Source organism: Ctenopharyngodon idella, chromosome 14 (genome assembly GCF_019924925.1).
Source record: "Ctenopharyngodon idella isolate HZGC_01 chromosome 14, HZGC01, whole genome shotgun sequence".
Lineage (NCBI taxonomy): Eukaryota > Metazoa > Chordata > Actinopteri > Cypriniformes > Xenocyprididae > Ctenopharyngodon > Ctenopharyngodon idella.
In genome coordinates this window covers 13,062,087-13,088,215 of record NC_067233.1, presented here as the reverse complement: position 1 = coordinate 13,088,215, position 26,129 = coordinate 13,062,087, and the positions used below count along the sequence as shown (strand labels likewise).

The 26,129-nt window shown below is 38.8% G+C and overlaps 1 protein-coding gene and 1 non-coding gene across 6 annotated transcripts; one reads left to right on the top strand and one right to left on the bottom strand.

The window, feature by feature from the left end:
• Nucleotides 1–978: 978 nt before the first annotated feature.
• On the bottom strand, nt 979–22,287 carry bcorl1 (BCL6 corepressor-like 1). 5 transcript variants are annotated; one of them, XM_051860453.1, is made up of 12 exons: nt 22,094–22,287; nt 15,144–15,232; nt 12,458–15,043; nt 8,423–8,558; nt 7,383–7,838; nt 6,191–6,399; nt 5,656–5,925; nt 4,956–5,122; nt 4,363–4,508; nt 4,185–4,262; nt 2,895–3,069; nt 979–2,822 (listed from the first exon to the last, which is right to left on the bottom strand). In XM_051860453.1, the coding sequence occupies exons 2-12, from the start codon at nt 15,147–15,149 to the stop codon at nt 2,510–2,512; spliced, it is 4,542 nt and encodes a 1,513-aa protein (XP_051716413.1). In that variant the 5' UTR covers nt 15,150–15,232; nt 22,094–22,287; the 3' UTR covers nt 979–2,509. The 5 variants fall into 5 exon arrangements, with proteins under 5 accessions (XP_051716413.1, XP_051716414.1, XP_051716412.1 ...); XM_051860454.1 differs by lacking the exon at nt 22,094–22,287 and adding an exon at nt 19,037–19,099; XM_051860452.1 differs by lacking the exon at nt 22,094–22,287 and adding an exon at nt 18,908–19,054.
• A 3,659-nt stretch (nt 22,288–25,946) lies between these two features.
• trnav-uac (transfer RNA valine (anticodon UAC)) lies at nt 25,947–26,019 on the top strand. Its single transcript has one exon. It is a non-coding gene; the product is annotated as a tRNA-Val (tRNA).
• The last annotated feature ends 110 nt before the right edge of the window (nt 26,020–26,129 follow it).

Genomic DNA, 26,129 nt, shown 5'->3' with positions numbered 1-26,129 from the left:
TTTATTTAATCAAAAATACAGTAAAACTACAGAACAAATCCAGTAAAATATTGTGAATATTAGCCTATTAAAATAACTGTTTATAATATAGCCTATTTTAAAATGTAGTTTATTCCTGTGATGACAAAGCTGAATTTTCAGCAGCCGTTACTCCAGTCTACAGTGTCACATGATCCTTTAGAAATCAATGCTGCTTTGGTGCTCAAAAAATCTTTTCTTATTATTATCAATGCTGAAAACAGTTGTGCTGTTTAATATTTTTGTGGAAACCGTGATTCTTTGATGATTCAAAGAATTCAAATGTGCTTTTTTTATTTGAAATATAAATATTTTATAGCATTATAAATGTCTTTTGATCAATTTAATGCATCCATTTCTAAAAAAAAAAAAAAAAAAAAGGCAGTGTATATCGTGTTAAAATATGTAAATATATTGCTTATTTCATATTCATTTAATAATTTAATTAAACGAAATCAATTAAAATGAATTAAATCTTCTTTAGCCTAAAAAGTGCACTTTGATTCCCCTCATATAGCGCAGATAAAGTAATGTTGTTAGTATCTAGTGCCCCCTTGAGGGCAGTTAAGAGGACGAATGAGACTCTACGGGCTCCGCTTTCAAATTTTAGTATTTTTATGTTGCACTTAAATATTTTCTTTGAATGAAGATGACATATTTTGATATCGATGTGTTCTTTTACAAAATTATTAAATGACATTTTAATTGGACGCGACATAATTTTCTATATAGTGTGGGTAAAACCTTTTTATGACTGCATTAATATAGAATTTGACTTGCTTCCAAATGTAAAAAGCTACATATCACTTGTGATTTTTATTAATAATACATTTAATTAGTGAACTTTGCCATCTTTAATCATATTGCTGTTTCAACCCTTTTATAAAAGCAGTAGGTTTACTATGAGTAAGCATGGAAATTTCACCTTATCCAGTAACAAACACACAGCAAATCACAAACAAGACTTGACAATCATGCTTTATTCTGGTTGATTTCTTTAAAAAAAGAATCAAATAAACAGCTCTCCTCTTTGAACAGAGATCACTGAAGCAATATGCCTTCTTCAATCAAAACCAAGTACTTTCTTCATGTCTCGCTGTATTTCCATAAGTAGTGAAACTAAACTCTATCTTTACATCTCTGTCTCTTCATTTAAATATTTATTGGTTTCAGTTCAAACAAAACTTCATTGATTGTCAACACAAAATCTAGCTTAGCACCAGTACAATAAAACTGTACTTTAGCCTGTTAAAATACTGTTCGCAGTGTGGGAAAACAAAACAACCTCAGGATAAAGGGATCATTATTTGTACATTGTCAAATAAAGCACCAACCATACAAAGCAATTTTCATATATCATTTGTCTGATACACAAAAAAGTCAAATATATTAATGACTATTAAATTAAGCACAAACAACAATCAGTGTAAATAAAACACACCACGCGCCACAAAGCACGCTGGAATCTGGTACACCAGGAAAACCTCGGAGAGGACCCCTTCCAGAAGCACTGGAAAGCAGTTCAAGACGGAATCTAGAAAAACGGCTCTAGAAAAACCTTTAAAAAAAAAAAAAAAAAGAAGGAAAAAAAAAAAAACCACTCCACAGGCTCGTTTTTTTTTTTTACCACTTAACTGTCAAGGTTGATATCGGCTGATTCTGCTGATATCTTAAAATAATTATATCAGTGGATAAAACCAACAGCTCATCAACCTGCCGATTTCCAAAGCAAAAACAAAGCGACGTCGGATGTCACAGGAACACAATCCCATGCCTGCTACGATACAAACTAAATAAAGAGAAGGTGTAATGATCCTGGCAGAGCTGCAGTGGTGCTGAGGTAAGGAGGGCCGGGGTGAGGAACATATGCTGTAGGTTAGGGGGCTTCTGGAAGCCGAGAGAGGCTCGATGGTTTTACACAGGAACCATCTGGCCCAAAGGCATTCCTGCCGCTGTTAGCTTGACGTAAGCCTCTTAGCTACACACATTTAGTTTACCAAGATAAAAAAAGACTTGGATTACCACTCCTTCTAAAGGACAGTCAATAACGAACAAACATAAAAACATGTTAATGATAAGTTACAACCAGATGCGTTCACCCTGATGTCAAGATATACATATATATTTACTTATACATATAGGTTTATTTAAAAAAAAAAAAAAAAAAAAAAGATTTATTGAATACTGAAAAAACAAACCCCTACAGAAGGAACCTGAAAGTTGCTTCCCAGTGGAGTCCATCCCCAGCCTTTCTCCCTGGGGTGAGGGCATGGAAAAGTCGCTCCCTAGGGCCTCTTTCATTACTCAGGGTATCTGTGAGAAGAGTGTCTGTGAGGAAATAGGACCTTTCTGGCTGATTCTGAACATACAAAGTGCTGGTACTGGTAACAGGCCATCGGTTGCAATGGACCTCACACGACTGCGGACGGCACCTCGCTGCTCCCTGTTCAGATCCTACGGCTGTAGAGCAGGAGATGTAGGGCAGGAGTCGCTATCGACTGCAGGGTCTGGTGTTGACCCCTGAATTGTCATCCTCATCTTCTTGAAGGATCTGTATGGTGGAGCCTAGCAGTTCCTGTAACTCCGGCACACAGCGCACCAGCTCCACTGTCTCCTCCCCATCCTCATCGTCGCCCAGCTGGAGCTCTTCTGGAGCGGTGCACGTTTGACTGATGGAGATCTGCTTCCACAGCTCTGCCTGAGCGATGCTGGCCACCTCGAACTGAGGGTATCGAGCCCGGAAAATGCGCGCCGACATCTTTAGCCGCTTCAGCACGTCTGCCAGCAAGAACCAGTTACAAAAACTGTGGAGAGGAAACAAATAGATTAGGTGTTGTCATGAACATGTTTTAAATAGTGTTTACGCTGCCACTCACCCCTGCGTTAGTGATACTTGGACATGGTAGCAGGGTAGGAGAGGCTCAGAGGAAAACTCGAACAGAAGACAGTCAGTATCGCCGTCTTTCTCCTTCACCTGCTCGCTCAAGTTGTCCCCGCCTTCTTCCTCAGGCTGTGACAACAGGAAGTCCCAGCAAGGTTCCTGTTCTGTCTCTGTATAAGTTTGTAACAAATAGAGACAAAAGTCAACCTCTAGTCACAAGACCTCACCACAGCATCTTTATAGTGCTTCTGCTACCCTCTAGTGGGCAGCTATATCACTGAATACTTGGATCACTTCCAGCTTGAATTAGGGGAAACTTGGACAATCGATTGTGCTTATTTGTTACACCACCATCATTGAGCAATTTGGAGGAAAGATGATTACAAAACTAAATACAATAAGGTCTGAGAACTTATTAAAATCTGGGATCCAAAAGTTAAACACTAAATTACAGGATTTTTTTCTTAAAGAAATGTTAGGATGTAATATGAATAAGAAATTTTTAAGATTCTGCATTATTCATAGGTCTCTAATGAAAAAAGCGTATTGTTGGACATTCTGTTGAAGCAAGATCATTCTCAAAACATGGCGGAAAATATGATTGTCAGGCTGAGCCAAATACTGAGCCAAATTAATGTTAATTTTTTCAATTAAACTTTTTACTTACATTTTTAGGCTGATGGTACTATGTAACAAAAAAATATATATTTTTGCGATCTAAATTAAAAAAAAAAAAAGTTAAATAAAATCTATTCACGGGTGGTCTGTGACTCCACTACACATTACCATTTAAAAATTCAATAAGATTTTTAAAAACATTTTTGAACGAAGTCTCTTATGTTTACCAAGCTTGCATTTATTTGATCAAAAATACAGTAAAAATATTAATATTGTGAAAATGTATCACAATTTAATGAGTTTAATGTTTTCCATTTAATATTTTAAAACATAATTTATTTCTGTGATGGCAAAGCCATCTTCAGTCTTTGCCAGTCTTCAGTGACACATGATCCTTCAGAAACCATAACAATATGCTGATTTCTTATTATAATCAATACTGAAAACAGTGCTGCTTAATATTTTTGTGGAAACCATGATACATTTTTTCAGGTTCTTTGATGAACAGAATGTTCAAAAGAAAAACATTTATTTGCAATAACAAAAATTCCCAACAATCTAAATTGCTGAATAAAAGTATTAATTTCTTTATATATAAAAGGCTATGTATATTATATATTTATATATAAAAGTTTGAACGTTAGTGTATTTAAGTTGAAATTCTTACCAAATACAGAGCTACTGTAGAAATCCCACTGTAGACTAGGATCTTGGTCTGTTCGTCCCTCTAAATCAGTGAAGTACTCTGGATAAACAAACATAAAGACTGTTAAATCTAATGTTCCAGATTGATTTTAGTGATCATTTGCTATTTTTTTTTTTTTTTGAAAATTAAGCTGTTTTACCTTTGAGGAAAGTTTTCATTCCGGGACTCTGGGCTAGTTTAACTGCAGTCTGACCAGAGTAGGTTGCCAGTGTGGGATCTGCCCCATGATTTAACAGCATCCAGACTGCCGCCAGATTATCAGCTGCTACAGCATCATGAATTGGACTACAAAGTTTGAAAGACGAGTCAGTATAGTTTACTGAATTCCCTATCTAAAATTTAGTTTATTTTTACTGCAGATGGGCTGCAATGATGAAAAAGCAAACTAAGACATGGCAAATCTCATACAGGAAATGGTAGGAGGGAGAATAGTTCATATAGTGTAGTAATTGGACCAAGTTTGTTGGACACATTGTAGCTGTGGGTGGACAAATAGAATAGTTTGTAGAGTCTGATTCTAAAAATACATCTCCCAAATCTAATGTGGCCCATTAGCTACCTAGCTCAAAATTGTCAGTATACAATTAAAAAAGCAGTAGCCCAAAGCTGTTTATGGGGCTAAACTGAATTTGGTGCCTTTCAATTACTTTTAATTAATATTTCAAGCAATAACTAAACTGCTGATTCTGTTTGTATCATCCTATCATATCCTGACTGTAACCTGCTGCTCACCGCGTTCCGTCCTGTGCGCTGCAGTTAACATCTGCACCGTGCTTCAGCAACAACTGTACAATGTGCGTCCAGCCACGTGCACAGGCCTCATGCAGTGCCGTGTAACCTGCGTTGTCACGACGGTTCACCTCTCGCACATCCTTTTCCAAGCAATATAAAACCACATCCTGAAAATAAACATTTATATAAATAATGAGCAATTGATCCAACATTCATATTTGTAGGGCTGTTAAACAAATTATTTACATAAAGGTTTCCAAAACTGTGTTTTATGAGGGACCTGCAAAGGGGTTTGTGGACTGATGAAAAGCTAATAATGAATTAAATCATAAAAATGTAAAATCAAAATAAAACAATTACTAAAAAGGTAAATGTGTTTACCTGCCTGTCATGTGACCATTAACCGACATCAGTGAACAGCCAACATGCGAAAATGTTTTTAAATTACTGAAATATGAACTAATCTAAGGGGTATTTAGGGTGAATATTTTAGGTTAGGGGGTTCGGCTGACAAAAATGTTTAGGAATTAATATCAGAAGTTGATATAAATTTCATTATTATGAATTTAATATAATGAATTGAATCACACTGGATTAACTTTTTAAGTTCATATAACTTTTCTGTAGATTTACTATAAATATTAATATATTTAATAATAAGCATTACAAAGTCAGCTAACAACTAAAAGGGTTGCTTTACCTGGTAACCTAATCTAGCAGCTCTCTGTAACAGCGTCTCTCCTGCATTCTTATTCACAATCAATCGACGGACTTCTGGAGGCACTGGACGGCTTGGAGTAGATTCAGGGATTCCTGATTTCCCAGCTATTCCTTTTTTACCAGACAGTAGTGAGTTTGACTGTTTGGGAGAAGCATAAGAAAGAGTTGGGGTTTTCTTGGCGGCTGGACCATCCTCATCTGGCATGAGGGGCCCTGTGCGTTTACCCAAGCTGCCTTTCTTAGTCTTGAGCTGAAACAAAGACATAAAGACAAAGAGAGTCATGCATGAGGGATGTGACATTGAGGGGAGGACAACTGTTACATGGTTCCAATAAAAACAGCTGCTGCAAGAAAGTGCTTTACAGTGACTCAAAATGCCACTAGGAGGCAGTATAAGACTAATTGAAAATAGGGATATACCTTTACAAGCCAAAAAAACCCTTGATATCACAATTTTCACTTGAAGTGCTCTAGTTTAAAAATGCTTGAAAGTTTGATAAGATGCTTCATCTAACCTTTTTCTGCTCGTCTGTGTCACATAGGTGTTTACTTTTGAACTTCCTCTTCCCTGAGGGTTTGTCATTAGGATGTGTAGTGGGAGGACTCTCTTGAGATCGTGTCAAGCCCGAACGTGTGAACAGGGTCCGCCTAGGGCTGATGTCTGGACTGGGCACTTCGTTGGTCAGTGTGGCACTGAGACAAGGGTACACACCCATCTTCTCATCTACAATGGCATAGACTGACATTTCAGCACCAAACTTTTTATTACATCATTCCTAAAACAGCATAGATAGACATAAAGATGGATAACTCCATTGAAGTCGACATGAAATGGAAGTTGTGATCATCTTTTCTTCTCATATTGTGATGTATATCTGAGTGAAACGGCTTCTCAAATGAGAAAAAAAAAAAAGTAGGGCGGGACATGATTTTGTTGGAATTGACTGGATCATTGTCATTTGCTATTGCTGCGATCTCCTGTGACTGATAGGTTGCTAGGGGGGAGAGGTTATTGTCCCGCCCTCGCGCCAGAGAATACATCATCAGAGCAGAGATGTCATTGCAAGGGGGAGGGTAAGGTATTTTTTATTAAATATTATGCAGGCACATATAAAAAAAAATAAAAATAATGATGTGTAAGGTTAAGTCATTTATAATAAACATTCCAATATTTCATAAAAAACAAACAAACAAAAAAAAACAAGATTTGTCCATTTTGATTTTATGGTGACTTTGCTTTCAATTATAAACAATTATCAAAAGTAAACTTCTGCTAAACAACCAAGACATGCCTACCTCACCTCTATTCAAACAGAACTTTTTTTTTTTTCTAGTCAGGTAAATTTGTAATTCACAGACATAATTTGGACTTCAGGACTTTGGTAACACCCACATTCAGACACTAGACACTCCTAACAATATTTTAGTAAAAGCTACACCGATCCCATTTCCAGTACGTGAAATTCACTAACATCTTCACATTCATTAACAGTTAATAATTGTAACTAAAAGGGTTTTTTTTTTTTGTAAGTTTGAATTGTGCTAGATATGGGTCCTTAACAGGAAATGTATTTGACGTTTTAATTATGCTACTCACAACTGTAGCCCATGGACTAAATATCAAAACCAGGCAAGGAAATTACAGAATGACGTTCTCAGCAAAATGTTCATCAAGCCTCAGACATCTTTACTCAATAGTGGCCTTACCATCTTCTACGCCCAGCTTCTCCTCCTCTCCATCTGCCACCTTATCCTTCTCTGTGATGTATTCCCCGTTCTGATATTTACGATTCTTGCAGCGTTTCCTTTTCTTTATTGAAGAGGTGTCTCCACCCTCAGTGGGCCTGTCCTTGTCCGCATCCACCTCCTCAGGCAGAGGATTGATTCGAGGCCTGCCGCGCGGCCGGCGGACTGGTACAGGGGGTGGTGGGGTAGGGGGTGGTGTAGAGGGGGGGTCGAGAGGGGGAGGAGTAGGTGGAGTAGCGAAGCTCCAGTCTCGGAGCAACGCTTCATCAGTCCGTCTGCGCCCTCGCCTCAGCCGTGGAGAGGCCTCCTCCTGGGAGTCTGATTCTTTACTAGGCCAGCCCGGACTGCTGAGAGAGCCTGAATCTCTGTCAACCTGAGGACTTCTGCATGGTCTGCTCTCTGAATCTGTGACAAACACTGGTGACAATTCAGAATTATCCATGAGAAATACTCTAGTATCTGAAAAACCATTCCATTTTCTTAAATATGACAAAAAAAGCAAAACATCTTGTTGGACTAAATCACCCCAACACCGTCATTTCTTACTCACTCTTTTGTCATTTCAAACCTGTATGTTGTTATACTGTGGTGGAATCTTTTACACAGGTCTTTTCCATACAGGTTTATAGTGACCGCAGCTGTTAAGCTTAAAAAAATTATAAACAATAAAAAAACCCACCAAAAACGTACACTTGTTACGCACTGTATTCCAGATCTTAAGCAGCCGATCATTGAATTAGAGAGCTGAACCTGATCATTGCATTAATTGTTATTTTGAGCTGTTCTTGTCTATGATCTAGCTGATCCAGATGGTGCTTTTTTCATTCTATTCTGGTCTCTTTTGTCACTTAACAGTCAGGGTCACTATGACCCATCACTGTAAGAAAAAAATATAATTTTCTTTTAATACAGAAGATAGGTATGGAACAACATAAGGGTGAGTAAAAGATGACGGGTGTCCTATAGTTAAACTACCCTTTAACTATGAGCTGGGTCAGTACCTATTTTATTTGAGTCAGAGTGCTCCATATTAGCTGGACAGATTTTCCCTTTGCGAGTCTTTCCCCCTACTTTGGGGGCTGCGCCTGTTCCGTCTTTCATCAGACTTTTTCCCACTCCAGGCAATGCATCTTTCTTCTGATGAAGTACAACACAATGTGTTCAAAAAATCATAACACAGCATTTAGTCTGTCAATATCATATGCATATTTGTAATTTAGATTAATGGCTATTTAAACAAAACAAAAATTTCAATCTAATTGTCTAATTGTCTATAAACCCATCACTGGCTCATAATGGTAATGCCATCATATCTCACCAAGTGCTTTCACAGGGCTTAGACTCACGCAGCTCATTTGCACAGCAGAACACACGTCACTAGGCTACTCCTGCAATAATCTCATGTTAACTATTTTAATTTCCCTCCAGAATTCCCCAAAAAACATGATTTGGGTTGATACCCTGGTTTTGATTAAGGTAAAATATTTTTTAAAAAATGTTCAAAAAAACGTTTATAACAAATTCAAGTGTGACATGCTGTTTCCACAGAAAAAAAACTTCCTAAGAGTCAAAAATTGTGTTTACACTAATGCTCTTACAATAGAAGTCTATACATATTACAAAACACAGTTTTAAACAAAGTATAACCACAAAACTTTAACATTATATGTGTTAACATTAAACTAGTATGTTAAAATTGCTTACTAAACTCCTGTTGTGACCATATACCACAGACTGTCTACACGGGGAAAAAACACCCATAGGAATTACATTGGTAACTCATAATGAGAATAACACCACCAGTACTAAAATGACCATTTAGACAGCTCAAATGAAAAACAGAATAATTAATATAAACTCTTTTAATTAACAACTATAAGCTTCCTATTTCTGTTTTAAAATCCTCTAGGACGTCTTTTCAACTCTAAAGGCCCGTTTACACCAAGAACAATAACTACAAAGATAACTATAACAATAACTATATTAGCGTTCACACCAGCGGACAATATTGTTCTGTTTATTATAAGCACGCGCTGAAGTTTGTCGCTTTAAACTTTCGCACTCTTAAAGCAGAATGGATTCTCATTGTCTGTCAATGTTTTTATCGTTCATCAGCTCTGAAAGTGATTCCAACGATATTGTTTTTTCTCTGTGCTGTTATCGTTATAGTTGTAGTGTGGACTCTGTGCTATTCTTTTATATTTAGAATGATTTTTAGAACTGTCTTTATCGTTATTGTTATAGTTGTGGACCTTGGTATGAACAGGCCTTAAAAAAAAACTGACTGACAAATCAAAAGGATTTTGAAAACTTATTTTTAAACCCAAAACAGTCCTTTAAAGCAGAGGTGACTAAACTTTTTACTATGAAGGGTCAAAAATAAAACTTGACTGAGGGCCATGGGCCGAAAGTAAATGTTGCATTATATCAAACTATATTTTAATAAAGGGATATTTCACCCAAAAATTAAAATTATCCCGTGATTTACTCACCCTCAAGCCATTCTAGGTGTATATGACTACCTTGTTTTGAAGCCCAAAAAAATGCATCCATCCATCATAAAAAATAATCCATATGGCTTCAGGGGGTTAATAAAGGCCTTCTGAAACGAAGCAATGGGTTTTTGTAAGAAAAAAAAAAAAAAAGTAAAAATAACTAGTTTCCAGCAGACGGCCGTACACATCGATTTACATCAGAAGAGTAACCCCTGACCCGACGCATGATGTAATGACGAACGCGGAAATGCAGAGGATAGAGCAAAACAAAAACCGGTCATGAATTAGAAGTCTAAAATGAGAAATTTTAAAGAGAAATGTCAGAGGATTTTGATATAAGAGAAGAGGAGCTTGAGTTTGTTGCCCAGCCATATTTGTTTAAACTGCGAAGGCGTCTAAGCTTACGCTACTCCTACATCCTGTGTCATACATCACGTGACGGGTTACTCATTTGGCACAAGTCGACTTGCGCAGTATCTGTATGGTCATCTGGCGGAAGCTAGTTATTTTACTTCAAGTTTTAAATATATTCTTCTCAAAACCTTTGCTTCACTTCAGATGTCCTTTATTAAACCCCTGGAGCCGTATGGATTATATTTATGATGGATGGATGCATTTTTGAGGGCTTCAAAACAGGCCCCCCCACCGTTCACTACCATTATAAAGCTTGGAAGAACCATGATATTTTTTAAATGTATCTCTGATTGCGTTTGTCTGAAAGACACCTAGGATGGCTCGAGGGTGAGTAAATCATGGAATAATTTTCATTTTGGGGTGAACTAACCCTTTAACAATTACATTTTTTAAAATCAAATTTACTTATATTTTCTACATTTCAATGCAAACATAAAACAAAAATGTTAAAATAAAAAGTTGAATTAAAAATGAAAAAATGTTTAAATGGCATATTTTTTCCTAATCTCTGCATGGGGGCTGAATGGCATGATGATGTATACATAAAGTTCAAATATGTGGCTAATCCAATCATAATTTACAATCAAAACAATCAGTTTAATATTATATTTACCATTTAAGCCTTTTGTTTTGAACTCAAATGTTAATGAAAGTTGTTTTTCCATTTACACCGTTTGCAACTTTTCCATCAAGGTGCAAATAAAATGAGAAAATAATCAACTGAGATAAAATAACTTTCATTTTTCAAGTATTTAATTTACTAAATGATAAACAGACATTATCACGTTTTTAAACCATTTTTGGCTGAATGTCCAGCAGAAATTACTATTTTGTCTTATACGTTTCTCGTGACAAAAACACTGTGGGCTGGGTGTAGATACAGATGTCCTGATTCGATTCGGATTCACAAGATCTCAATTCGATTCGATTCTCGATTTTCTATTCAATGAAATCAATGATTCCATTTTCACAAAGTTATTCAGTGAAGAGCAATGAGTGATTTCTTTGTCTTTTGTAGTTTGATTAACATTAAAATCACAGACAGCAGCAGGAATATTAGGCTGCTGTCACTTTAAGACTAATGCACGGATCCAATATTCTGATACACATGCGTTGTCTTTCACTTAAGCCTTAACTGACTATGTTTAATAGGATACTTGCCAATGCGGGAAAGAAAATTTATTTTATTATTTGCACACTGTCTGTGAAGCGCAGCTTTTTGTTTGCACACACAAAACTTCTCACACAGCACGCAAGTTCTCTTAAATGCTTAAATTGGCAAGGCTTGAAAACGTGTGCAAATTATAAACTGTCCCGATCAAGACAGTGACAGTTCCTTCAACTGTCTGTTTGGAACGTCTTTCACGCTGAAAGGCATACCTGCATCTGCCATGTTAAGCACTGAATGAATGACAGGGTCCCTGCTGTCACGCAAAGGTAAATAAGAGGATGGCATCTACTGAAGAAGACTAGTAATAAGATTAACATCAATCAGATATTATGTTTAACGTATAACGATTCGTGGCTTTTGAGAATCGATATCCAATCGACCACAGTTTAAAAAATAATTATTCGAAAAAAAAAAATTTTTGCCCAGCCCTAGCTGTGATATCAGATTTTGGTCATACTTCCACCCCTTGACTGAATTAAAGGGATAGTTCACCCAAAAATGAAAATTTTGTCATCATTTACACACCCTCAAGTTGTTCCAAACCTGTATGAATTTCTTTCTTCTGCTAAACACAAAAGATGATATTTTGAAGAATATGGGTATATAATATGGGTATCAAATAGTATATAAAATAGTATCGAATATATAATATAACAATAGTATGGAGAAAAAAATAATAAATACTTTGGCAGTCAATAGGAATGGGGCCCATCAACTGTTTGGTTACCAGCATTCTTCAAAATATCTTCTTTTGTGTTCAGCAGAAGAAAAAAAATCATACTTTTAGAACAACCTGAGGGTGAGTAAATGATGACAGAATTTTCTTTTTTGGGTGAACTACCCCTTTAAGGGAAATTTTAATGTAATCAGTCATGGTTTATGGAATAGTTGGTGATATATTACACACGCTATAATAAAAATGAACCACTAAATGTTCAGAGTAAAATAAAGCTTACCTTTTTATGGTATGTGCCTTGCTTGATTGATGGTCTGTCTTTATTTTTTTGCTTTTTAGTTACTGTCATAGTCTCTTTTTGCACTTCAGAAGGTGTCTTCTCCTTGGCAGGCCTTTTCAGGTTCTTCTGTTTGGTGGCAGATACTTTGCCTTTGGAAGGTATCTCCTCTTTGGATCCATTCATTTTTGCCTCTCCTTCTGCTTCTACAGTCTGGCTCTGAAGAAGGGAAAAGGCTATTCCTTCTACCTTAACATGAGAAGAAGCCTTCCTCTCTGATGCCTTTTCCTCTTTTGCCGTCTCATCCTCTAACTGTTGAGCCAATTTCCTTTCCATCCATTCTCCTTTAACACTGGGAGCACACCTTTTACTAGGGGTACTAGATTTATTTTTTTGTCTACCATCAGACACTAGATTTTCTGTCTGTTTTGCCTGTTTCTCTCGTCCCTTATCCTTGGGCACAGGAACGGTTGTGATCTCCAGTCTGCTTAGAGCTGCTGTAGCATCTGTTTGTGGAGAGGTTCTGTCTGAATTCATGACCTGTCCTTCTATGGCCTTGAACGGAGGAGAACCAGTTGTAAGAGTCTGCTGCAACGTGGAGTCCTGACACCTGTTCTGCACGCTGGCTACCTCAGGCCTCTTGGATCCCACACAAGACAGATTACAGTAGTTCTCACCAGTAAGCGCAGTGGTCTCAAGAGTTTTCTGCTTCACTATTGACTCCAGGTTGGACAGGGGGGATTTGGCCTTCTCCCACTTTTCATCCTCTACTTTACTTGGGCTTAAATGAGAGTTATGGAACAGGACTCTATCAGAACCAAGGGAGCTCTTAGTCTTGGGGACCTGAGTCTGACTTGGCCTCTTCTGCAGAGATGATCCTTGGGAAAGAACACAAGGTGGTTGCCACAAGGATTTAACTGGAGGTGTAAACAGGGTCCCTTCTTTTCCACCAACAGACTTCCGGTGGGGCTGTGAATTTGCTGTAGTACATAACTGGGTGGATAAAAAACCTTGTTGAGTACCTGTTGAGAGCTTGCCACCTTTATTATGCTGAGCACCTTTAACAGCAAATGGTGCTTTCCTCTCTCTACAAACCAGCTGTTCTCCTTGGTCAATGATGGAGATGGTTTCCTGTTTGGCAAATGTCTGAAGATCTTCAACAAAAGCAGCACTTTTTCCATCTTTGCTACGTAAAGTAGATGCTAAAATGGGGCTTGCCACGCCTACATATGTGCCAGGGAGATTATTCAAGGAACCAGGAGATGAGCCTTTGGCCCAGGCTGCGTTGGGTTCCAAAGCATGGTGATTAGTTAGTTTTGAAGATGATTTCTGTGTTGCACCATTTCTCTGGGTGTCATATGTACTGGATGACCCAAAAGAAGCAGAATTAACTTTTTTAGAACCAGCAATGTTTTTCTGATGAGAGTCCGCAGAATGATGTTCCGTGGCCACTGATGGGTTCTGAGTATCTTTAATGTTTTTTTGTCGCTTGGACTTTGCAGACAGATCAAGGGGCACATCTCTTGACTCAGCGGGGCAGGAAACATTATGCTCCTCTGGAGTGGACAGAGTTTTTGGTTTCAGATACGCTAACGAGGTCTTTTCAGCACCTCGGTACGTCGAACCTTTTTCTACAAGGCTAAGCAGCCGACTTTGAGTGGTGATATTTGCCAGAGCTGGGTTGCAGCAGATGGCAGCAGTGGGAGAAATGGTGAAATGGGTTGGTGGAGCTGAGCCCTGTGTGGCTTGCTGTACTGGAAGGGCTAGAGCTGGGGCTGCTACAGAAGACATTGTGGCTTTATGCTCAGATCCACCATGAAAGCCCTTGGACAAAGAGTCACACCTGACTTTGGATCCTGAAGACTGAGTCTTCTTCTCAGCACCGGGCCCTCTCCCCACGGAAAAGTGATACGGGTATGTTTTGAGCATAGGTGTCGTGCTTGAACAAGAGCTTTGCGCTGGGCAGTCCTTTTGAAACTGGCTAGCAGTGGCTTCTCTTAGTGCTGCAATCTGGCCTAACCCTGGTGGCAATGTGATCTTACAGAGAGGAGAAGAAAAATTAGAGGAGGGAAGGAAAGCAACAGGCTGGCCGGGTTTAAACAGCGTAGAGCACTGGAACCCTAAAGGAACACTTATTACAGGCTGGGTGGGTGCTGGTGCGTTAGTCTTCTTGTTTAAGTTTATACTAGAGTGAACAGAGTTCACAGGGTCCTCTGCAGTGACCTTTTTACCACAAGGCCACTGGTGAGTGGAGAAGATGCCAGCACTGTCAACCTTGCCTTTGGAAACATCAGTCCGATCAGGCAATGGTGTGCTCACGGGGTCCGTGCTAAACACATTGCTGTGGGGTTGGGAGGGTTGGATTTGGGGACAATGATTTGAATTGCTGGCTTCTGAGCAGACGTCGGGCGTTTTACAGTCTGTGGTCGCCCTCAGTTTGTTCTGCTGACTTTGAGGTACGTCACCTCTAAGTTCAAGAGGCAGTGTCTGCTGTGGATTCCCCACCATGCTCTCAGACATGTGGGTAGGGGCACTGCTCTCTCTGCTCACCGTCCCTCCATCCCCTACATTCATTGGTGAGGGATCCACCTGAGCAGAGAAACAGGAAAATTTTGACTTAGTTTGACTTAGGGAGAAAGTGAAAATATCATGAAAGAGACAGAGACTATAACAATGAAATATATGTTACCTGCATAGGCGTTTTCTCAACACATTACTCAGTGTGTGTGGACAAGTGACTCTTTATGGGATTCTCCTCTGGGTGGGTAGTTTGCAGCTCTGTAGTAGAATTAGATTAAAAAAAAAACAGCTTTAAAAAAATGCTCAATTTGTGCACGTAGAATTATTTCAAATGAAAAGTTACAATTTGGAACATTAACAAAATAGCTTTTAAATGTTTAACATTCGTAGCCTTAAATCTTTTTAAAATAAAGAAAATCATTCATTGATCAGTCAATAATCTGCTATTGGACAACATACTAACCCCTTTCAATGGATGTTAATATTAGTGATAACAAGATAAGAATTCGGTTTGCTTCATCAAACAAAAAAGTATAGCTAAGCCATGCTGTTGATTTTTCACTTCATTATTTTTTTTTTAATATACCTATAATTGATTGCAGAAGATAAATGTGTAGTTCAGCCAAGGTCAACTCAGACCTCATTAACTAAATCAAATGTAAAATATAGATCACTGGACTCTCTACATTTCACATTGCAAAGAGGCATTTGAACTGAGGCAAATAAAATCTTGTTAGAACATTAATTAAAAATGGTTTAGTTGGTTATACTTTCACCAAACATTCTTACAACTGATAAACCCTATTAGTAGCGCAGAACTACAGGTATCATTCACATTACTTTCAAGAACTTTTGAGTGATAGGAAATATTTCTAGTCATCCTTCTCATTTGTCAGAAATAAAAATCAAACCAACTCCACTCAAAATGTCTAAAATAAACACTTATAGAATTTTAACAAAAGATGGACATGGATGAGCTTTAATTATGATTGATAAGAACGCTTGCATGTTTTAAGTCTCTTTCCCTGTAATCTGACAAAAATGACACTCTAACCATGAGGCCACAACATCACTTCTCTTGTTACAGTCAGTGATACGAGACAGGCAGGAAACTTCCTGTGAGTAACAGAGGTTTCCTTAGTCAAGATGTCACAATTTCCTTCAGACCATGGCTTGAGAAGGAATAGATATTATACTTAAAGCGTTCAGATTTAAATAACAGATTTGAAAAGAATACAATGATCTCTGAACCGTATTCCAGCAATTTACACTTTTTAATTATATTTTTGCAAATGCATGCTGTCATCTTTTGCTGTAGGAGACGAAACTGAGACGAAACGCTGAGTTTGACCCATGACTCTCTCTGAGGTTGTGAGCAAGTCAGTTTCAAGTATACAAGAGAGTACCTAAACACCAAAAACTCGGTTAAAACCGAGAAGAGCAAAAACCTCAGCTCCCAAAGCTGAAGGGACAATTGTTACTGCAACAACATCCTCTTAACGCACATTGCATGTGGTCAAAGTCTGCATACTCTAATTCCCCCCTTTTTACAGAAGCAAAGCACCCAATACTGATCAGATCCCAAACCCTCACACGGCGCAATGGAGGGGAATGGTCAAGAGCACGACAGGCCACAAATGCCAGGGGTTGAGGATAAAGGATGCAGGGCCATGCAATAGTTGATGCTGGTTTTACTGCCTCATTACCTCAGTGGGACAAACTGCAGTAGATCAAGACAACATCAACAGTGCAGACAGAACAGAGCAACCATTAATGTGATGCTGTGCCTAACACAGGCGCTTTACTCTTTACAGGCATTAGATAAAGGCGAAGCATCTCATGTCCACAGTCACAGAGTGTGCATTACTAAAATGTTTACTTATAATGAGGTGGTCAAGCTGTGATTTAATCTAATTCCAATAGTGCTATGTGTAGGGCCTTGCAAATCTCCTATCAGACCCCAACCAAATCAATATACAAGGTTCCCACACTTTTTGACAAATTCATTTCAGGAACCTTTCTACTTACGCATAATTAGAGAATATGGATTTTTAAAACATTTTAAAAACTGCAGTGGTGGATTTCAATTTCTATTCCAGATAAAGGCAAATTTTCAAATAAATAGATTTAAATGATCATAATTATTTGTATATAACAAAATTGTAAATTCTGGTTTTACAGAGCAGAGCATAAGAAAAACCTAAAACTCACTATACAAATGTCCATGACTTTTACTCATTGTAATGACTATGTTTTGCCTAGAATTATCAATTTTAAAATGTCCTGGTATTTTCTATAATTTTAATGCAGGTGGGAATCAAACCGAATGTTCTGAACTCGAATTGAAGTTACACATTGTTGCATTCGAGACGAAATCTTCCCGATCTATCTCTCGAGGTTATGTTCTTAATTGAAAGAAAACGACATGAATAAGACTAAATATTACTTAGGAAAATCAAAGGGCACACGTAACCATCACAAATAACCAAATCTAAGCACCTGAGCTCCATATGCAAACACAAACACCGTAAACTCGCATCAGAATGCAGGTGAGCGCAGCAGCACCACGTTGACGATACAGGTGACAGATGTCTTAAAATATGAACTGCTTATCTTTCTGACTTAAAATGAGATCCAACTGATGTCGGTACACTTAAAAGTGTCTGTATGGCATAACCAATCCGTATAGGCCTTTAGCGAAAGTCTGATGATTGGAAAGTTTATGATGTGTTATATGCGCGATTATATCTGCTGCTAAAGATAGAACCGATCATTTTCGTTCAGACATTTTTCATCTTGAGGCATCTCAATTATTGAAAACGCAGGATCAGTGGGAGTGGGAGCCCGTGTTTTTCTTCAGCCCTCGTTCTTTTGAATGGGGTTACCAGCGCAATGATAAACGGAGACGAGGAAATAAGCATCGTCTCTCCTCTCTAGACTGGAGCTCAGCACACTCGCGGTCTCCCGGTCAGTCTGTCGGAGCTCCGCAGCCCGGAGCTTATTATGCACAAAGGATGATGCAGAAAAGCAGTCGATGACCAGCCAATGTCACGTATCCACAGCAAGCTTAATATTAGGACAGAGCATCGTCCTAAAACAGACCGAAATGTTTGTTTCTCTGGCCAACCCACTCGCTCGTTCTAGCTGGAGCTACTAAAAAACCGTTTCACACAATACAAGAGACTCTCAGGTGACACGAAGCGCCTCGCGTGCTGAAATGGGAGTCAGAGATAAATAACGCCGATGTTTAAACACAAAAACAACAAAATGTAGGTCCCGCGAGCGGGGATTAGCCGAAATAGACGTTTTCCTTCGGAGAAAGAAACGAAAGCCTACATAGTCCGTGTGGCCACAATGTAGCCAAACTAACCGACGCGTCCGTACTGGCCGAATCCTGTCAAACTATAAAAGTGACCGTTGGTTTTTCGCTAAGCGCGAGCCGAGCTATGACGTCTGAATTAGAACTCGACACAAAATACACGGGCAGAGAAATGTGACGCGCACATTTAGGTTGGATGATATCTCCTTCACGAGGAAACATCGCACTTTGGCTGTCCCTCTCCACATTGCCCTCGAAGAGTGTTTGAAAACTAATAGGGTCACCGAGTTTTCCATACACTCCTTATTATTATCGTCACTTGTGCTGCGTGACACGCGGGGAGAGCGTTATTTAGTACGGAGCAAGGTGTACGAAACTGAAGGAGCGATTTTCAGATCCCTGCGCAGCGAAGTCTCCCCTCTAACAACTCGGTCTGCATTACTCTGCCACCGTACGACACGAAATGTTTCCACAGCGAAGCAGCTCCAACAATCAAAGTGTTATGACATGCCACAGCCCCAGAACCGACTCCTTCGTCTATACAACCCCGAATAATTCCAAAAGGCAATTAGCGAGCCAAATAACGATGTCAGATTGTACAAACGTGCACCAACCCGTTTGACCGACATTTGGAAGATGTTTGCGCATCAAGATAATGGCTTTAATCCGGTCTTCCGTTCTTGTCGCTCGCAGTTCACTAATCTCGACGATTTTCGGTTCTGAAAGTCCGGGGGGGTTCGTACCGTATCTCTCTGTCTCTGGTCTGGTGGGAGAGAGAGAGGGGCAGATGGAGCCGAGCTCGTGTGGGAGTTGTAGTGCTCCGACATCCACGCCCTGACCGCGTTCGCCCTGAGAAGGGAGGAGCGAGGACTGCAGGTCCCAGCATGCACCGCGAGAATCCAGCCGCTCAAGGGGAAAGGGGATCGCAACGGTGCGCTAAACTGCAAACCCTACCCGAGCAACAAAGTGAAAATACACCCTCTCTCTCAATTAAACCGTTGCTCTCGGACACAACACGCGAGGGTCGCCGAGTAGCACGTGCATATTGGTATAATCTCGTGTTCAAATTCGCACACGTGGGCCGGCACAGAAAGAGTTGAGACAAACATTGCAGCGGAATTAATAAAAACCCTGCTGGGTCTCGAACTATTTCAGTAGAGCCACGAGACCGATGTCTGCTACAGGACACCCAGGGAACGATCATCAATAGTGGATGCACGTGAAGGTGCACACTGATGGGGCGAGACGTCTTTATTTATATTTTCAACCTAAGTGAAATAGCCTATGAGGAACATTATCGTCTTTGTTACAACATGCTGCCGCAATACATGAAGAGCTTTTACACACAAGTTCAATTAAAACACCATCATGAGGCCTAACTAAATCTCTTTTAGGTGAACAGGAATCTTAAAAACTGGGATCCTCAGGTGGATTTACCCTTCTTAACTTCTAAAAAAGCCCACCACTGACCTTCACATTTTATTTATTCATTTTTTGCCAAGTGACAACTAGCATCAGCTGTTACAAAATATCACTGGAGCTTCACTTTATGTTTCAGCAGTGCTGGACTGTTACTAGGTTACTCTCCGGTTGCTGTTGAGCGAATGTTATTGTTATTTCTGAGCAATTTCCCTCATTTGAAGGCTAAATCATGTCACTGTAAGATCAAAGAGTAAAAAGTTTTTTTTTTGTTTGAGTATTTAATGCAAACAAGACCTTGACATAACATCATTAGATTTGGTGCAGCTTATTACAATGGCCTTGTTTTGACATTCAAACAGGAGCAATTCAAGATTTATTTAATTATGCAATTCTTTAAGAATTCATGTTTTATGAAGTTCTTGAAAACAAGAAAACTGGTCACATTTTTCCTATTGACTAAAAACACAAGCTGTGTAAGGATATGATGACAACTATAATAATACAAACATATCATTCTCCTGTGCATCTATACAGTCTGTTCTCACTAAATTAGCTAAATTTAAGAGAATTTTTTCTGCCTCTCATGCTTATCTTGAAATAATCAGTCACTATTTCAGCAGCAAGACACAAACAATCTGAGGGTATCTTTCTCGTTTCAAGACAAGACAATAGGCATGATGATAGCTAAATCAGGTCCATCAGCTGTCCAGTAGCCATTCACTGACTTCTTTGATCTCAGATTTAACAAGCAACCCTTACTTTTCAGCCTCAGCCACTGTGCATTGTAAACATGTCAGCCAAACACTCTTTATTACATCCTAACAGCCTTTTTCCTGCTATATTCAACATTATAATATTCGTAAAACCACTTATTCACAATATAAATCTTTTTAAAAAATGCACCAACATCATGAACCTGCAACACCAGTTATATAGGCTACCACAATTTTGCACCACCAAACAAACCAATAACAGCTTTCCAACAGGTTGAAACATCATTAGCTTAGAGTCTTCATTATTTGTGGTCCAACTTTTTTTCTGTTTTAGGCTGATCTTGTCTGTAACTCACAATCATGCTCAGCAACCACAATATTATAATTAATATCTCAAGACCAAATCAGTGTCACTGTCCCTGCAGTCAGTCACAGCCATTTCTTCAGATGAAGTCTTACTGAGCAGAGAAGCACAAGATTAGACATTGACAGCATACAATTCTGTATAGTTCTGTTAAGTTAGTTCCTGTATAATTTCGGTTTGCTCATACTTTTGATGATTAGCGTAAGAACAAACAGGCTTTTATTCCGAAAGAAAAATGACACTGCATCATCATCATCATGACGATATCGCACAAATTTCCCGTTTTGTCCCTGCTTAAAAACATCAACGTAAACAGATGTGAGTTTTAACATTTTTGGGCCGATGACCTATTTTTGTCATAACTGCTCCAATGCAAACTGACCCCGTAGACTGCGCTGCGAGCATCACGTCTTCACGAGGCTCTAACACTGATATTGTCGTAAAAATACAGGGTATTAATTGTGACTGCAACATTAGAGTAAGACAATCATTTCAGACGGACGCACTCACTGCAACGAGGACTAATGGCATTTTTAAAAGCTATAATATCGCAAACAAGTCGAACGTGCCACACATGCTCCTCTACACGTGATCGCATCTATCTATCTATGTATCTATCATGAAGGCTGACACATTATCACCTTAACTGTAAGGAGACTGAGAGATTCTTAAAAGTTTGACTTGATTAGTGTCAAATTGCCAGCATTAGCTGCTTTAAACAGGCCTGCAGTGGCTGCAAATGAGCGTCACATCTTGGGCAACATTTACAACTTAAGTTTCAAAATACAATTTAAAAGAACTGGCACGGGAAATGACAACAGAGAGGCCGTGCAACAGTGCAAACTTAGGTGTCTGGCCGGTGCAAGCTCCACTGCATGACTGAGGTAATGTCGCAAGGGTGGGAGAGAGCACATGAAGTGGGCAGGTTGAGGGGATGCAAAAGATATCCAAACTTATTTCACCGTGAATTAACGCGCGATGCATCACTTTCGTAGGCCTTAACGCACATAATGACATTGGCTCTTGTGATCGCGTGCGGTCAGTTTAGGACACAACATTATCCATATATTTTCAAATGTTACCGCATGTTGTCTTTGCACTGTATTGATACATCCAACCGTTTCAGATAGTTAGATCTCGTCATGATAGGATGTTAGGACTTTGATGCACTCATGTACAAGTGCAAAGTTTAGAGAGTTGACTGTCGCCCTCCATTGCGTTGTGCAATGCCCCCTTTAATGCCCCCTCGCTCGCCAGTATAGCGCCTTTGTTATTAATCGCATGGAATCGCGCCGCCTTACCTTAACGGCCCCAAACTGTTTTCCTATGCATCTGAACTTGACGTATTCATCCAAATGCAAGAGGAAGTGTGTGTGCCTGTTGTTTTCGTTGCCGTCCAATAGTATGATTCAGTGGAGGATTTAACACTGTGAATTTTGGGTTTCTCCTCGCGATCTTCCCTCATCGCCGCAGCAGCTGGAGAGGAAAATCGCGCACGCTGGGTCCTAAAGCCGGCTGCGTTCCCACAGGTGACCAGGCTCCGTTGCCGCGTGCACTGGTTACAAGCCACGCTCTCCTTCCTCTGAAGTCCTACCTGAGCTCGTGCAGATAGGTGAACAGACTTAGCTACAATATTTTTGGGTTTTATTGCTTTCTACGATTTTTATGTGCAACTGTTTATAAAAATAATAAAGCCTTTCATACATGGTCCTTTTTGTGCATTCAATGGATGTGATGGATTGTGGACTGGGCCAATGGGGCCCCAAACTGCCAGGGGCCTCCAGATGAGCTATGTAGAAAAAAAAAGCTACATAGACAATGTGAAATCCTGGTCCAGAACAGAACACTTTATTTTAGCTTTGTTGTTTTCATGGTATGTTGTTGTTCCTTTTGCAATGTATTATTTACATTATGCATTTACTTTGCAGCTTTATTTCTCACATTTGCAGTGTAATTTCATATTATTTGGACATTACATCTTGCAACTGCAACAAGAGGGGGCTTCCAAAGAGATTTGTTGCTGTACCAGGAGCGTTTCCTCCGAGGAGGCAAGGGAGACAGTGCCGCCTCAAAAAATTGGATGAGAAAATAATCCATATTATAAAAATAAAACAATGCAAATATTACAAAATGCGACTTTAAAAAGTGCATTAATCACTCGTTTTTCACTGTTCAACAGCGACAACAGCAGATAAAGTTACAGCAGGAGTCATGTCTCTCTTGCCTCCCCTGAGCCCATTGAGTTTTAACACACCATAAAGCGTGCGGTGGGTTTGATGGGGGTAATTGAGAATGAATGGGGGAAGTCACATGAGAGGAGGCAATGCCTCCATCGAGTTACTATTGAATGTGATTGGTTATCAATGGATATGATTGGTTCGTGCGATAAATACCGCCTCTTGTCTTGTTAATGCAAATGGCATTAAAGCTACAATAAGTAGATTTTTGAAGTAAAATATCCAAAAACCACTGGGCCAGTGTTATATATTTTGTTCAGTTGAGTATTTACAATATCCCAAATGCTTCCAAGTATTTGTAAATCGTGAGAAAATTGCGATTTTAACCAAGGAGACGGGACGTTAATGGGAGTCGCCTGTCAATGGCGTCATATCCGTGTTACCCTCGGTTTCCGGTTTTATTTTGTAGAAACCATGGAAACACTAAAGACGCTTTAATATATTACATGTTTTATTAGACAAGGGAACAACTGTTTGGTTACATAGACAGAAAATGAATTATTGTTAGATAGCTCAACACGTTTAGTCTTATTATTTAAATTCTCTTGATTTTTCCGAGTGTACCATGCTTTTACCATGCCTCAGAGCAAAACACTATTTTGTCAAGTAGCTAATACAGCATTTTCTCCATCATACAATATGTTTTAAAATTAATTGCATGCCATTTATCAACACAAGCCACCCAGCATTTATTAATATGATATTCTAAAATCGATCTACCTTACTGCAGTGTGCAAGAAGTGTCTCACAGCAGACACCGAGCGAACACACAGAGTATTGTTATAATATCATTTTCAACACAGTCAAATTTATCTAATATGATAAACAGCACTGTGTTACCTCATACGCTTGACCAGAAGAAGCGGCGCCGGCGACCGCAGCATAATAAAAGTTCCGCTGCTCGCGAGGCATGTGTCGCGTTCGTCTCTCATTAGCAATCTCTCCAGCTGCCTCGTTCAGCTCCAACATCACTCGGCCCTGCGCTGCTTCATACTACAGTAATTTTAATAATCTCATCCATGAACATGATTTCTGCTCGAGTCCCGTCCCAATTATTTTCCACTGGCTATGAGGTGAAAACGACATTTCCCAAGATTCCGTGCTCAAACTCAGCATCATCAAGCTACACCTTTGTTTTGAATAGGCGACCTCTAGAGGCGAAAAATTTACATATTGTAGCTTTAATGGGAAGACTAATTAAAAAGTAAACAACTCAGCCACTTAGATATCACCGCTTTATGCCATGTCAAAATCCTAAAACATGATAAAAACATGATGTTTTTTTGGTGACCAATCAGCTTGGTGAAATTATATAATATAATTATATAAATTATAGGTAGGCTACATCTTCATGTCTGTGACCAGTGTTTACTGATCTTGATGACTTATGAAAATAAGCTGACTTTTAAAAAGATAAAATACACAAAATAAAATATATTGTTTAAATTGTTACTGCCTTTAGTTATTATTTTGGAATAAAACACAAACTTAATGAGATTTATAAAAGAACATTAATTACATAGTATAGTTAATGAATACAAAATAGAATTATACTTGGTTTCTTTTTCTTTCTTTTTTTTTTTCTTTTTTTTGATGTAATGTTTATTTAACCAGGAAAATGTGACAACATTAAGTGTAACTTAGATTTGAATTTACATTATATAAAAAAAAAAAACTGAGGATATTGCTGCCTCCATTTCACAACACACTGCACACCATACTGTACCTTCTATGTTGAAGAGGTTCTTATACTGATATAAACTCCAGTACCAATTAAAACAATGCAGTTATTTATTTATAATTACCGATATAGAAACTTAAGTTCCAGGGGAAAAAGCAATTGGTGAATAATTGTCAGTTTTTTCCCTTGTACTTTTAAGATTGCTTTATCTTAGCGTTTTGACTGTGCCGTAAAATCAGAGCGCAGGGTCATATGGTGACTGAAACCAAGGAGAAAACTTCACACATTACATGGGCCTGTGGTTGCAGGGCATTTGCTTATCCTTTAGAAAATGAGAGGTGTTAAAGAATTCAAACACTAGGGGTGTAAATTAAAGAAATTGCCTTGATTGAGTGACTGTATTTTGCACTTGTTTCTTCACTCTGGTCTACCAAGCTTTTCAATTTTTATGCAATCCCCCAATGCAACAATACCTTACAACATTTTTTTTTTCCAACCTGGACAAAAGGTTTACAGCACTCATCAACCCTTATCAACTTTTATTTGACACAAAAGAATAAAAATAACAAGTCTATAGCTTTCAGAAGAATGCTCAGTAAAATGAGGAACTGTGATGTGATTTTAATTAAAAAGTGCATCAAGCTTTATGCACCCATTTTGCCTGAAGCAATGTAATGAAGAGAATATATTGAGCTGTTTGCATATTAACCCCATACTGAATATAATAAATACATCATATTTGAATATTTTGATATCGACTGAGACAAGACAGACGGATGGATGGATAGATAGATAGAGAGATAGATAGATAGATAGATAGATAGATAGATAGATAGATAGACACCACATACCTTGGAACTTGAGCCTTGCATGGGATAGTGCAAGAGAAAATTGAGTAAAAATTACTGAAAAGGGTCTAGTGTTTTCATTTACGCCATCATTTAAAATTATTATTAGGCTATTAAGTAATAGAAGAAACATTTACAATTCAATGCAATTAATACAACAAAGTTGGGTCAGGATGATTTTAGTCTGTCTGACCCAGCTGAATGCTCGGATTGAGATGGACACGCAAATACACAACGAAAGTGTCACCTGATAACAACAGAACCAACCTCAACAGCGCGATCAAACAAAGACCTTTATGCTCTGTTAAATGCAATGCATGGGCGTAATCCGGCCACTTTGGAGGCCTGTCTGTTTTGTTTTGCTCACACGACTATGTATCGAGCAAGTGGTTCCATAGTGTAGTGGTTATCACGTCTGCTTTACACGCAGAAGGTCCTGGGTTCGAGCCCCAGTGGAACCAAGAGTTTTTCGTGTTAAGGTTTGCAGACATTTGGTTCACTGAACGACGTCGCGTCTTCTATACACGATCGTAGTGTTTCCTGGTCATCTGTGGTTTCGAACAACAATGTA

Excerpts from the sequence above, each read along its gene's own strand:
- bcorl1 (XM_051860453.1), bottom strand. Across the intron at positions 7,839-8,422 it reads CTCTGACTCAAATAAAATAG|TGTTTGTCACAGATTCAGAG; the intron begins GTACTGACCCAG and ends AATTGTCACCAG. Across the intron at positions 3,070-4,184 it reads CTACAGTAGCTCTGTATTTG|AGACAGAACAGGAACCTTGC; the intron begins GTAAGAATTTCA and ends AAACTTATACAG.